The sequence below is a fragment of the Pungitius pungitius genome, chromosome 3 (genome assembly GCF_949316345.1).
Source record: "Pungitius pungitius chromosome 3, fPunPun2.1, whole genome shotgun sequence".
NCBI classification, from domain to species: domain Eukaryota; kingdom Metazoa; phylum Chordata; class Actinopteri; order Perciformes; family Gasterosteidae; genus Pungitius; species Pungitius pungitius.
The window spans coordinates 3,169,869-3,185,101 of record NC_084902.1 but is presented as its reverse complement, the minus strand read 5'-3'; the positions used below and the strand labels follow the sequence as shown (position 1 = coordinate 3,185,101).

At 47.8% G+C, this 15,233-nt stretch overlaps 1 protein-coding gene across 1 annotated transcript; it reads left to right on the top strand.

The window, feature by feature from the left end:
* blmh (bleomycin hydrolase) lies at positions 1-12,735 on the top strand. Its single transcript, XM_037472103.2, has 12 exons — positions 1-154; positions 1,832-2,029; positions 2,704-2,813; positions 2,987-3,128; positions 3,245-3,333; positions 3,423-3,515; positions 8,456-8,611; positions 8,737-8,895; positions 8,997-9,064; positions 9,321-9,438; positions 9,559-9,625; positions 12,435-12,735. The coding sequence occupies exons 1-12, from the start codon at positions 145-147 to the stop codon at positions 12,581-12,583; spliced, it is 1,359 nt and encodes a 452-aa protein (XP_037328000.1). The 5' UTR covers positions 1-144; the 3' UTR covers positions 12,584-12,735.
* The last annotated feature ends 2,498 nt before the right edge of the window (positions 12,736-15,233 follow it).

Sequence of the window (15,233 nt, the reverse complement as noted above, 5' to 3'; positions counted from 1 at the left end):
CACCGCTGGCCCGCGTGTGCACCGACGAGCACACAAACGAGCGCACCCCGTGATCACGCTGGCTGTCCGTCGGTGAATGAGATAAACAAAGAAGCCGGTGACTTTCCAGGAAAACAGACAACGCTCCTCAACCTCTGCGCAAACATGGAAACCGGTATGTTGAGTGCTCCTTTCTCCCGTGCCAGTGCCCGGGGGCGGTAAGCTCGGTCCGCCTTTGACAGCGAGCCCAAAGAAAGATGACAGCTAACAGGCTACGTTAGCATTGGTTAGCACGCCCGCCCGCTAGCATGACTTAGCCGTCGTTCAGCTGCTCGCGTGCGGTTCGGTGTCGTGCGCGATCCGCTGCCAAGCGCGCCGGGTCACCGGCGTCCGAACTGGAGACACGCACCGTGCACACGCCGGGACCCCGCGGGTTTTCAGCCCGGGGGGGGGGGGGGGGGGGGAGGAGGGGAGCTCGAGGAGCAGGGCGTGTTGGTGCGTGTAGCTAGCCATTCGAGAATGGGATTAGAAAAGCCAGAAGCTGTGTTTTTTTTTTTAACGATAACAATAAAGTTGTGTTTTTTGTCGGGAATGATTCGTTACACACGGTCGTGGGAGGGAGTTTGACCCGAATTACCCCCCCCCCCCCCTCTCCTCTTGCAACATGCCGTGTAATGAGGGCTGGATCGTGTCGACCTCAAGTACCCTAACCTCAGGTTTCGTTTCAACACTTATTAACTGTTGGTCAAAGGGTTTGGCTTTCTTCAGGTCGTTATTTTGTTCTTTTCCGTCGAGCTATGAAGTGTGAATGGAACCATGTTTTAATAGTGACGTTGGACTTTGGGTCTTCCGCTAAGGTGACTTCCTACCCAGCTTCACCTTTTAATCACACCTGCACGTATAAAACGTGCCCTACTCGTGCCTCCAGCTGTTGGATTACACAATTCTTTCACTCACACACCTGTCCACGGGCTGCATTTGTGCAGAATGCTGTTTGGCCCGATTAGTCTCATTTTGTGGCCTCCCTTATCTCCCTCTTCCCCCCCCCCCATCTCTCCTCATCACTGTCAGAAACATTCAGCTGTTGCACCACAAGAAAAACATTGTCCTGTTGACACAGGACCCCATGCAGGCCCGCGCTCCAAATATTCCCCGCCTAAGGCCCGGTTGTGCTTATTCCTACGACGATACGGGCGTGACGTTTAATGCAGTTTGACACCGTGGTAATCCGGGGCGGTCCGCGTCGAAGGGGGAATAAGGGGTGGGGTGGGGGTCAAACTCCAGGCAGCGTGCATGACTTGGCAATGTCCCGCTCTTGTGTTTTTAATTGCGCCGCGGTTACCTACAGGCGCTCTGCAGTGTGTTCGTCCACCCAGCTGGAGCCGGGCGAGCGGTACCAGCGAGCTGTAGCCTTTATCGCCCATATCGCCCTACAGGGACGCTTATAGCGCTACCAGAAAGCATCCTTGATTACCTCCTTTCGGCTTGGCCTTCACTCTTTATCATAGCTCTGATCGTGATTGTGCTCAATATCCCTAATAGACTATTATCTGTATGGATGGGGAGGGTGAGGAGAAAGTCATGGAGAAGACAGTTTTATATTCAAGCAATATTCAATAAATGCCACGCTGTTAGTTTATGACTATCGATCTAATGTGTTTCCAGGCATTATTTGGACATCTGAGTAGGTGAGTGCTCATAAATCAGATGGCAAGGAAGGAAGTGCATCCGCCTAAAAGTGCACAGCAGCGAATTCCTCCTCGTGTCTGGCTGCGAATGTCTTCCTGGTTCAAGTTCTATTTCTGCTTCCCGCCTTCATCATTTGTACTTGTCTTCCTTCTGTCTTCATCAGGTCTGAGTCAGGAGAAGGTGTCCTCCTTCCTTAAGCGGCTGCGGGCCGAGCCGCGCTACCTGTTGGCCCAGAACGTGTCCACCTGCATCGACCCGCTGGAGGTTTGTCTGCACCGGCAGACTGTCCAGGACACCGTGCACATCTTCCAGCACTCTATCCCCACAGAGGGCAAGCCCGTCACCAACCAGAAAAACTCAGGTAGGACCTGTTGTAGAACAGGCAACATTCACAAGATGAGGAAAGACCTCCACATGTGGGTGTAGCTCTTTTGTCGTCACACACGGATGCCTGAGCGGTAGCACACATATCCGCTATTTTTGCCCACGTTGGATAATGAATGTACTGCAATTATCCGTCACAAAGGATGGAAGTGCTCGCTCTAACTATTGATATGGTGAATAGTTGTTTTGTAGTAGATTTTGCACTGTACTTGCATGGACTTCATTTGCAAGACGGATCATCAATTTTACAGTTGCTTTCTTGATTGCATTAGCGTTTTGAAAGTCCCTCATAAAGCCACAATGATCTGAATGAAGTATTGCTATGTGGTCACAAGGATCGCACTGAGACATGAGCATATCTTTAGAGCAGACTGTTGCACTGTTCAATAAATGATGTGGTGTTAGTTTATGACTATTGATCTATAGATTTTAGACATTCTATGCGTTGTTTGCACCCTCTCAATGATAACATAGTAGTTATGCAGTTACTATTAAGCCATTAAATTGAATATCTTTTAGGCACACCCCTGTGGTTCAGTGACGGAGTCCATTAAACGGTTGACCACATAAAGTGTGAGCTGACGATACCCGAACAAACTCGGGACACTCGGGACTTATTTCTGTCTTTCTACGTCTTCTCCACATTCACAGGGAGATGTTGGATCTTCTCGTGCCTCAACGTCATGCGACTTCCCTTCATGAAGAAATTTAACATAGAGGAGTTTGAGTTTAGTCAGTCCTATCTTTTTTTCTGGGACAAGGTAAGATGTAGAAACACACACACACACACACACACATCAGATAACTGTCCTAGTTAGGGGTCGTAACGAGGAAAAGTCTTCTGCTGTATCTAATAATTGACACTGTTTCATATCTTCTTTTGGTCTGCTGGTAAAAACCCGCCACTGAAAGGTCTCGTTTCTTCTTTCCACAGGTCGAGCGCTGCTACTACTTCCTGCAGGCCTGTCTGGAGACGGCACAGAGGAAGGAGCCCGTGGACGGACGCCTGGTCCAGTTCCTGCTCTCCAACCCCACCAACGACGGAGGACAGTGGGACATGCTGGTCAACCTCATCGGTTCGTCCCCGGACGCGCACGGTCGCCGCGGTCGCACGCGCCCCCCCCGAGCGGCGCTCGCCGTTCACCAGACCGCATGACGAGTATGTGTTTTGTTTGTGGTGTCCCTCCGTCAGAGAAGTACGGCGTGATTCCAAAGAAGTGCTTCCCAGAGTCGCACAGCTCGGAGGCCTCACGCAGAATGAACGACATCCTCAACCATAAGGTGTGTAGAGACCTTCTCCCCCCCCCCCGACACCCCTCAGCCTCACCCCTCCCAGCGCTGACCCCGTCCCGTCTCGCCGTGTGTTACAGCTGAGAGAATACTGCCTCAGACTGAGGAACATGGTCGCCAGCGACGCCACGAAAGCTGAACTGTCCGAGGCCATGGACGGCATGATCGAGGAGGTGAGAGCGACGCAGCACGCGGGAAGCATTCAGACTCTGGATCAGCAGAATAGAATACATAACGATAAATACTGAAGGACAGACGCATTTGTACGAAACACAAATAATGTTCAATTAACAAAACAATAGCGCGACAATTTCAACCAAACAAGCAACATTGTAGCACTGTTAGAGTAAATGTCTAGTGCAACGTCACCCTTAACTCTGACCTCATCTGTGGTAAGAGATAAAGAATAAAAAAAACGTGCCTCAGACAGAAGTCAAGGCAGAGCTGCTCTACTGCGTTATAATGCGTTGTTCCAACTGAACCAGAAGAGGGGGCTGTTTAATTGTTAAAGGAGCCACTCACACTCACTCTTTAAATGAGTGAGTGTGAGTGGCTCCTTCACCCGGGGGGTTTACGCTCGTTAATTTTGAAGAGATTTGCCCCGACTAGTTCTCCAGTAATGCTTTGTTCAACACTGACATCCGATAGGCTCCAAACAAGGAGCTTTAACAATCAATTATTTACACAGTGTCAGTTTGTAAAAGTGCCATCGGAAAGGATTTAATGACGTTTTAATTTCTGGACACACACACTCGGATGTCACCGAGTTTAAGAGATAGCCATCTTGTTTATGGAACAGTCCGTCACAGAGAAGACAAAAATTCCCCTCCTGGGCAAAAATTAAAGGTCAAAAAGATCTGTTGTAAGCGGTGTGTTTGTGCGTGTGTGTCTGTGTGTGTGTGTGTGTGTGTGTGTGTGTCAGTCAACCTGTGAGCAGCCAGTCAATCAGCCTCCCATTGAGCCGGCAGCACACGGAACAGAGCTCTGGTGATGCAGCCTGTGTTGTCAGCTGTTTTGTTGCATTGTGCTGCTGACTGGTCGTTTGTTTAAACAGTCGCCTGTATCTCACATCGCCTCTTTGGATGACCACACACACACACACACACACACAGACATACTGTATGTTGTGCAACAGTGAACACTGCTCCCAGTGCACGGCGGGGTCGTGTTTGTTTGTCCACCTGGAAGCGGTTGGCTCTGTGAAACGTAGCTTGGCGATGGAGGAGGAGGCGGCGATGGAGGAGACGATGGCGGCGGACGAGCGGTCTGACGTAGAGGCAGCCGAGCCGTCCCGTCTGACGTACATTTGACCAGCGGCGCGCTAAAGATTAACAACCCCCTCCGCACAAAGAGTTAAACCTCAAATGAAACCCTCCCTTTTTTTTAACCTTTCCATGTTTTGTCTCCTTTTTAACTAATAGATCTAATATAAATAAACTGTTTCTCAGCGTTTCCTTATTTTTAAAAGGAGCTAAGAAGAGGTCAAAGTCGATATATGAAGTGACAGGTGTCACCCTTCATCTGTAGGAAGCCTCACAGTTGCACCAGATGGTTCAAATGTCGCTTATGACCCCTCCACACGTTTTAGTACTGTGATACTGAACATACTCTGTGTTTAAATGCTTGCACTATTATTTTAAAATGAAAATAATGTATTGAGGTGAACTCTCCTGCTTCTTCAAATTCAATAAGACAAAATTAGCCATTTTCAACATAAGAAATATCCCGTAGCTTTTATCTGCTGAACATGTGCTTGTTGCATGATTCAGTTTAGGTCGTTCCAGAGTGCACTGGTGTGTACTTGAAATGTCCAAAAGACATCGAATTCACTGGTGGATGGAAACCCTTTTAACGGGGTGAAATGAATAAATGGGAATTGTTCTGGAATGACCTCGTTCTGTATTTACAGCGGCTGTAAGCTGGCGTGACGAGTTCCTCTGGTGTGGCGTTTGCCGCCGCTCAAACGTTAGCTCTGTAAATCAGAGACGACGTCATAAACATCTGGTCATAAACATCTGGTCAAAGACATCTCATCGGACCGGGCAGATAATTACGGCGGCATCAGGTGGTGCATCCGATAGCCGCTCCACTATTTGTGTCACAGCACAGGACGTTTAGGTCTAACTATGTTTGTGTGTGTGTGTTGGGGGGGGGGGCTTACGTGGTGAGTTTCGGGCGCGTTTTCTCGACCTGTTCTCTTTGATGTTGTGTGTTTCTGTTGTCGGTCCTACTTGGGCGTGTGTGCAGGGGATGCTGTGCACGCTCCCTACGTGGCGCCTCTGATTCCGCGCTGGTCTTCATCACTCCGGCCCCACACACACACACACACACACTTACCTGACAGGCAACCAGGGGTCAGCGGCTCTGCTTCCACTTACTGTACCCAGGGTGCGCTTGAGTTTAAATGGGTCTTTTTTTTTGTGTGTCAAGCATCTCATTATTTTTGTTTGCAGCGGTCCGGCATGTTTATCCAAAAACCTCCTTTTAGAAGCAACTTAACACGTTTTAAAATGCAGCTACACCACCAAATCATGGCCCGTTGGTCTCAATAAAGAAGCTGTTTAGGACCAAAGCATCCATCAGCGGGGCGGGGAGGAGGTTTCACAGTCTTTCTCTTTCACGCTGAACCTGCTGTGTATCCCTGCTCCTCTACTCTCACTACATCGACAAGTAGGCAACACACACACACACGCACGCACACACACACGCACACACGCAGATGTTTTTTCTCACGCCACAATCGCAGCCCTTCCATTGCGTCATGGAAAAGCACGTGTGACTCGTGCGCTCGGCTCTTGAGGGAGTGGCTCGGAAGGCGGGCGTTTCAGAAAGCCGCTAGGGGCCGCCCGCTAGGGGCCGCCCGCTAGGGGCCGTCGCTAGGGGCCGTCGCTAGGGGCCGCCCGCGAGGAGCCGCTGTTGTTGGAGTGCAACACCGGCCACATGTGTTCCACGTTTACCAAACATGCAACGTGTAATCAAAACCTCGCTCATTTCTATCCAAACTGTTTGCATGGTGTCATTTGCTTACACTCACACGTCCAGCTTCTAGACGGGTCGTGCATGAGAGTAACAAAGACGCACACATTTTACTCATTTGGCTTGAACTGGTCGAGGACTTTGCGTCAGACAATTATGTTGTGTTAAAATTATTTCGACCACACGGTAATTTGGCTGCATCTCATTTCACGGGCAAAATGCGTTTGATCCAATGTGCGTTTGATTTAATTTCTAAATCCGATCACGTTTCTCTGTGAAGGATGTCGTCTAACATCGGGTCCAGGAGAGACGGAAGGACAAAACTGGGCCTCCCCCCGGCTTACCTATACATTCTGGTCCTTTGGCGTTGGCCTGCCTAGTGCTAATGCTAACATTAGCTCCGTTAGCCCTGATGCGGATTGATTTATAGGCTCGAGGTCCAGAAAAAAACTCTCCCGACAGCTGGTTTGAGCAGTTTGAGTGACACGTCCTTTTGGTTCTGCTCTCCGAAACGCGGCCCGATGCTAATGAGCAACGCCGGAACCCCGAGTCTCAGATCATTTGTGATTTCTGTGTTGAAAATGCAACAATGACTCATTGGCCGATTTGAGGGTTTGATCAGTGTTGTTTGTTACACTGCTGGTGCGTGTGTGTGTGTGTGTGTGTGTGTGTGTGTGTGTGTGTGTGTGTGTGTGTGTGTGTGTGTGTGTGTGTGTGTGTGTGTGTGTGTGTGTGTGTGTGTGTGTGTGTGTGTGTGTGTGTGTGTGTAATTAGAGTGATTTATAGTAATCTCAGCACGTATGAACGATGTAATACACTCAATATGTGAGAGATTAAGTGTGGCTGAGGTCAGGTACTTTGGTTCTTTTTCTGTTTCATCAGCCCTCCCCCCTTCATCTCTGCTCTCTCTCTTTCTCACCTCAACCGTACCTGTGGTTTAGGTCAGTGGTTCTCAACTTGTCTGGCTCCGGGACCCACCTCAACCCCTTAATGACGAGCCGCGACCCAATTCGATCGGTCAACGAGGGGGGGGGGGGGGGGGACACTGGTGTAGGTGTTGTAATGCGGCGGCGGGCTCAGGTTGGTGAAGGCTGGTAGAGCCGGGGCGAGTGAGGAGGAGGAAGGTTCAAAGGTGTTCTTGGGAAAGCGTTACCGTGGCGCGTCGTCTTCCCCACAGGGCAGTCTAAACAAAGTAGGTGAATTAGGAGGAAAACGGGGAGGGGGCGAGGAGGTGGGCCGGGGGGGGGGGTACGAGGCCAGATGCCTCTGTTGACTCTGTTGCGTGTGTGTATTTTTCTGAGCGTCTGTACTTTTTTTGACTTTACGCTTTTCTGTGAAGACGAGGGAGATTGTTTGTTTGTGGAAGCCGGGGGCCTGCGTTTCTGCGTGTGAGTCTCGTGCCCGGGTGTGCTCTGGGGGGTGACGGGGGGGGTCAGTGTCCACTCACCGGGGCAGCAAGAATGTCATCTGCACGGAGGGGTATTTAATACGTGTTGAAGCATTGGAAACTGCTGCCATGGGGCCATTTCTGCAGGCCGAGCCAAAAACAATATAATGCTCCCTTCGTATTCAAATGAAAGAACAGTAGTAGAAGTCAATGAAAATATCGTTTGTGAGACCCACAGTAGGGTCTGTGATTCATCGTGGAGAAGAGGGAAAAAGGCGAAATTCCTGAGATTACTATATCTGAGGTTAGAAGGGCCAGATTGACAGACGGCCCAGTCCAAACAACCCTTCTTAGCCCACAGGAACTCAGCCTGAACCCCAGCGCCGCAGGGAGACACACGTGGTGGGAGGAGGGGGGGTGAAGGAGATGGAAGGGAGGGAAAAACAGGAAGGAGGGAATGTAGGGGGATTTCAGACATGGGTTTAACCTCAGCAACACATTTTTGTTATATACACTTGTTATTATACACTGTTATAAAGAAAAACGTTACACACCAAATGAGCATTTGATAATGAATGAATGACCCCGTGCTGTTTGTGAAAAGTCTCCCGACAGCAGCGCAAGTCCTTGAGTAATTGAAGCATTTTGGGGGTTTGGGGGGGGGGGGGGGGGGGGGGGATTTATTAGAGATACGAGCTGAGCCCTGATCAGATTGTCCGGAGTTCTGTGCTGACTGTGTGTGCTGTGCAGGTGTTCCGGGTGGCCAGCGTGTGTCTAGGCAGCCCCCCCGACACCATCAGCTGGGAGTACCGGGACAAGGACAAGAACTTCCATCGCATGGGACCCCTCGCCCCCCAGGACTTCTACCGGGAGCACGTCAAGCCTCTGTACAACATCCAGGACAAAGTATGTAACCCCCCCCCCCCCCCCCCCCTCCTGCACGGCACAGCATCCCGGCGGCCAAAATCACTCTCTGTGTCTGACCCCCCCCCCCCCCCCCCCCCCCCCCTCCTTACCTCACTCTCCCCCAGGTCTGCCTGGTGAACGACCCCCGACCCCAGAACCCTTACGGGAAGCTGTACAGCGTGGAGTTCCTGGGTAACATGGTGGCCGGCCGCACCACGCTCTACAACAACCAGCCCATCGAGCTGCTCAAGAAGGCCGCGGCCGACTCCATCAAGGAGGGGGAGGTGCGTGTGTGCGTGTGTGTGTGTGTGCGCGGTGTGTGTGTGTTAGCCTCCTCCGATGCTCAAACGGCTTCTCTCTCTCTCTCTCTCTCTCTCTCTCCAAGGCGGTGTGGTTTGGCTGTGACGTCGGGAAGCATTTTCACGGCAAGCTGGGCATTAACGACATGAACGTGTGAGTGCAGAGGTTCAGGGGAAAGGTGTCGTTTTGTTCATTCGGTCACACAATATGAGCTGCAAATGTGATTTGCGGCGATTAGGAATCCAGTCATCTGCTCACTCGACCCAGATATTAGAAGGAATGCATTTAGCGCGACTAACGTGGCTTTAGTTTCATAATTACTTTCGAATGGCCGGGAATGCAGTGGCATTCGCTTGAGGTTTCGAATATTCAGCGCGCCGCTCTCCCCTGAACCTTTTCCACCGACCAGGTTCAACCACGAGCTCGTGTTCGGAGTCTCGGTGAAGAACCTCTCCAAAGCGGAGCGGCTGATCTACGGAGACTCTCTGATGACCCACGCGATGATCCTCACTGCCGTCACGGACAAGGTACACGAAGCCACGCCAGGCGTACGGCGCGCTCTCCTCCCTGCAGACGCTCACTCGTATCATCTCTCTCTCTCTCTCTCTCTCTCTCTCTCTCTCTCTCTCTCTCTCTCTGTGTCTCAGGACGGGAAGGAAGGCTTCGAGAAGTGGCGGGTGGAGAACTCCTGGGGCGATGACCGCGGGAACAAAGGTGAGTCGAGAGACGCACCGTTTACGCTCACACGGACCTGGTCCCCAAAATGCTCTTCACGCTTTAGCGCTAAAGTCCTTCTTTCTGTTTTGTCACACGGCGGGGGCCTCGTGACACATCCTCCTCCTCCTCCTCCTCCTCCTCTCGTTTGTGCGTATTGAATTAGGAGCAGGATTAGACTGAGAGGATAGCCTGTATCCCCGCTTTATGAACTTGTAATTGGCTGTGTCCTGTTTCATAGACACACACACAGACACACACAGAGGGCCTCGCTGTGTCCTGTGAGTTCAGTGCTCCCCCCCCCGCTCCACCCCCCCGGTCGGGTTGCATAAACGTCGTCTCCCGAATGAGCTAATCCGTGAAGGGTAGAAAGCAGCACGGCGAAATTCCTCCAAATGACTTTGCAAAACATTTGCGTTTCTGGACTGAAGGTGTCTTGGTGAGCGGATTTAGCAGCGAGTCATTTAGATGCACGCCATGGTGCAGCTGGGTGGTCCACACTTCGCCCCTCTGTTATTTCCCCCCCCCCCCCCCCCCCCCCCCCCGATCCTCTCGTTTCCGTTTCCTCATCTTCCTCTAAACCTCCGCCTCTGCTCTCCATCTCTGGGCTCCACATTCCACTTGCAAATTTTAGGAGAGCATTTCGGGTCGGTCGGGGTAACACACACGCGCACACACACACACACACACGATATTTGTCTCCCAAACCCACAAACCGTACGTGACTGTTGGGGGGGGGAAAAAAAACATGTGAAAAAAACCCCCGGTCAAATCAAAGGTATTTCACGCGTATCTTATTCCATAAACAGCGGCTCGCTCTTGAGAACGAGAGCCGGAGACGTTGGGTTCACGAAGGGGAATCCGGGGGGGGGGGAGGAAGAGGAAGAGGAGAGCATGCGTAAGGAGGGAAGGAGCTAGTGCTGGGTAGAATCTGATATTCTCACTCCACTCGCTCACAGGTCCTTTTATCCTCGTCGTAAACGGGGGCAGGTGAAGTTAATCCGGACGGAAGGAGCTCCTTTGTAGACACGTCAGATCCTCGGGGAAGAGAAGCTTCATTAGCTTCACGCTATGCTTCTAATCCGCAGTTCTCCGTCCGTTCTTATTCCCTAATGTGTAAATACTGGATACTTATGAGCCAGCCTGTCTTTTCCAACATGTGTGTGTGTTATTGTTCGTTTCTCTTATTTTGACCAAATTCACCCGAAAGCCGTGGACAGGATTGCTGCTCGAATCGCAAAGCGAGATGGCTCCTCCCCATTTTTTATTTTTTATTTTTTCTAGCCCACAGCACATCCATCTGTTCTGAGACAGGACAGTCAGCCCATCCCTAAAAACAAATAAGGACACCCGACATTCACAGACACACGAACACGCCGCGCCATGCCACCCAACACGCGGCTTCCAGGAACCTCACATCAACACACACACACGCACGCACACACACACACACTCTGATTCCACAGTGAGAACCAGGCAACGTGCCATTGAAGATTTGCGTACTTGGAAGAACGCGCATACACAACAGACACGCCACCCCCGATGCATTGTTTTGAGCTGCGGCCCCTTTCTCGCGGTGGCCCCCGGCGTCTGCGATAGGTCGTCTCGGGCGGTAGGAGGGATGCTCTCGTTCGCTCAAACCCTGAGCACACAAGGAAGGAAGGGGGGGGGGGGGGGGGGCGGGAAATAGGAGGTAGAGGAATGAGTCGCTTATTTGAATTCACCCTAAGCCCCGGAATCCCGTTCTCATCCAGCTTTCCCGTAAGCGGACTGAATCTGAGCGGCTGTGGTTCCACGGAGGCTTTTGTTAACGAAGTAGGAGACATCTTTCACTTAAGTTAATCATTTCAGACCAGGGGGGGGGTGGGGGTGGGGGTGCATCCTCCTCCGGAAAAAAAAAGGGCTTTAAGGTATCCCCCCCCCCAACATGTCAGCCTGAGTTCAAGGTTGCCTGTCATAACCACCCAGATATGTTCGTGTTGACCTTGTTTGGCTGCACACACACACACACACTGAGGGAGACAGAAGCGGACATTGTTTAGTTTTATCGGGGGGTGGGGGGGCGTGCAGAGGTGATAGCCGGACTGTTGAATGCACGCATGCATTTTTCTGTGTTTTCTTACATGTAACGAGTATCTTGAACACACACACACATCAGTTTTTCTCTTAAGTACGACCAAGAGGGGACAGTAACATTTGGGTGTTGGGTGAGGAAGCGTGAACTGGGTGGGGTGCTCCACCCGTCTGCCCGGTGCAATCACCACATCTGGCTAATGACCCACTGATGTATTAGGAGAGCTGGACACGGCCAGCATGAACTTAAAAAACAAACAAATCATCTAAAAAGATGCACCTACTGGATGTTCGAGAGACTTTTCTCTGTCTGAATTATTTTTTGTTGCTTTCCAATCGTCAGGCGCAGTACTTTCGTACTTTGTAGGGTGCTGGGAATCTTCCCCACGTTCCACCGAGGGTCGTATTTTCTTCCTGTAAGAAATATTATGAGCATTGTGTCCTGGGAGCTGGAGACTTCACTTCGGCACTCGGGAACCGTTCTATTTCTATCCATGGTTCCTGGATTCGTTTAAGCCTCGTACAACACGTGTGTCACATTAGTTCAGTCACTTAATACCATCAGTCCACTTGCAGGTTATTTAAGTCATGAAAACATAAGATTGGAAACCGAGCAGCTCGAACTGATTTATATTGATTCCCAAGTTTTAGTTTTCTTGTCTTTTGATTCCAGTTATTATATATCATTTTGGGTCCAACTGATGGTCGTTTTCCCCGTCTCTCTCTCTCTCTCCAGGTTACCTAATCATGACGGACGATTGGTTCTCCGAATACGTTTACGAGGTGGTGGTAGACAAGAAGTACCTCTCAACTGAGGTCCTGGAAGTGATGCAAAAGGAGCCCGTTGTACTTCCTGCCTGGGATCCCATGGGAGCCCTGGCATAACTGCAGAGTTCCATGTTTTAGCCCCATCCTCTGGTCTATTTGACTCCGCCCTATTCATCGGCTGCTTTTACCTCTCCATAACTTCCCCACACCTCCTTCCAAAACAGCCTGATCTTCTAGACGACAAATAAAAGACTTTGTTTTCTTTTTTACTGGACTCACTGTGTCTTTTGTCTGCCTTTATTTCGTCCAGAAAGAGGAACCGTTTTTACCAAGGTGGATCCACTCTTACACCTGTGTGCTAATGTAAGATCAAAGAATGTCTTGAAAAAAAAGTTAAAAGATATTACCTCGCAAAATGTTTTGAAAAGAAAGTCCTAATAAGTTGTGTCAAAAAATGCAATTGAAATAAAAAGTCAAAATATGAAAGGTCAAAGAAATGTTTTTTTAAATATTTGGTTGAAACATAAAAATAAAAAAAATTGTCAAAAAATATAGAAATGTAAAAAAAATCCAGTTAGGTCAATAAATGTGAGTAAATATTAAGTTAAAATTTCATAGATTTTTTTTTTTTAATATTGGGTCCAAAAATGTTTTTTTTTAAAAAGTCCAAATATGTTGTGTAGAAAAATGTAAATACAAATACAAAGTAAAAAAAATATTGGATCAAAAAGTGTACTGGAAATTTAAGTCAAAAGAATATTTATATTAGCTTAAAATAATGACAAAAAAATGACAAATGTAAGGTGAAGAATGTTAATTAGTTAATTTGAAAAACAGTCAAATCTCATGGGCAAAAAAATAATTTGAATAAAGGTGTAAAAATATCAGGTGAAAAAATGATTTGAAAAAAAATATTAGGTCAAGAGCTGTTTTGAGGAACTAGCCCAAATATGTTTAAAAAATGTGTCAAAAAATGTAATGGAAATAAAAAGTCAAAGGTCATGGGGAAAAAAAGTCCAAAAATGAAAGGTGAAAAATGTAATGGAAAAAAAAGTAAAAAAATATGAAGTTAGATTGGAAAATCATTCCAATTATAGGTCAGTTAGGTCAAAATATTTAATGGAAACAATAGCCAACAAATATTTGGTCAAATAATGTCATGTAAACAGTCCAAAAATATTAGGTCGCAAAATATTTTCAAAAATAATGTCAAAAGCTGAAAAAAAAGTGTAAAAATATATAGTTAAAATATGTTTTGAGCTTTTGAAAAAAATATAGTTTTATAGATGAAACATGTTTTTTTTCCCCCTCTTGGACATTGGCAAACAGCAGTGATTTAATGTCCCTTGAATTTCCAATAACAAACTTATCTCACGAGAACTTCCTCTCTTTAGAAATAACAATTAAAACCAGACAAAATGCACAACATATTTTCATATCTTGTGCCTGTATCTCCTTCCTAATATTATAAGCAGGAAAGCATCACACTCCCAACAATACTCACTCATTTCTCCAGAGAACGTCCTCGTTCCCGTGCTGGGTGAAATATCCAAACTTTGTCATCATGTCTCAGTGACATTTACGCTCTTCCCGCTTTAAAACACTCCTCGTCGATGTACAGACGACCTTTGACCTCCCAGCGGTTGGTCCGTCGGCTGCAGTTCCCACTAAGCGGAGTTGTTATTAAAGGGAGAGCGTTCAGCCACACGTGAAAGCTTTTATCAGCAGAATCCAGAGGAGAAGCTTTTATTGCAATTTAAATCACTCATCTTTCCCGTGACGTACTGTGTGTCAGAGACACGTCAGTGTCAGATTCGATGATCCTAAAATTGCGCAAAACCCCACATCCTCCTTCCCATCAACCAGCTATTTTTTTTTATCTTTGTTTTTCAACTTCTGGTTCTTTAAAAGTTTTGCATTCCTGTTTGCTGTGCCCTTATCTGCAGCTTGTGTTTATTTTTTGTATAAATACCACATCCTTCCTGTGGACATAGGATGGTTGGAGCCACTCTTCTCAGTACATCCAAAGATGCGTGATTTTGTGAACAATAATGACAGTGAACTAGTTTTAATGATGTTCTCGCTACAGACGAGGAGAGAGATGTTGTTCAGGGTTGATTGATAGCATTCCTTAATATTTCTATCCTAAAAATACTCCCTCAGAGGAATGTTTTTTCTTTTTTTTTTATCTGGGTTTGATTTAGAGGAGAGTTCACTGTATATCTTCGCTGGCAAATCCTAGGTTTTGCTACATGTTGAACAGGAAATGGGAGATAGTTTGTAGTTATAGTGTTTCACCTTTGTGAAATTGAAGTAAACACACAGATATTAATCAGTTGCTGTGGAAAAGACTTTCTCATCATTTTTCTTAAGAGTTTGTGTGAATTATGCTGAATAAACAGCAGATAAAACAGCCCTAAAAGAAAAATATCTTGTGTTATTATTATTCACCTCAGAGACATCAGAGAAAATTTATGAAGATGTGTTGTGGGCTTCAAGGTCAAACTGTGGAAGAGGGAGTGTTTTCTGTTGATGCAGAATATGTATTTCAAGGTTGAGTAACTCCTTGTGGCACTCTGGGTGAGACATTTATTTCCAATGTCTGTATTTGCAATATTGCTGTCAGTTAGTGGTGAAATACAATAGTACTAAATTGATCTTTTGACTTACTAAAATGTGTTAAATACATGCAATTTAACAATTAAATAAATATGTAATATATATATATATATTAGGGCTGTCAAAAATAGCGCGTTAACGGCGTTAA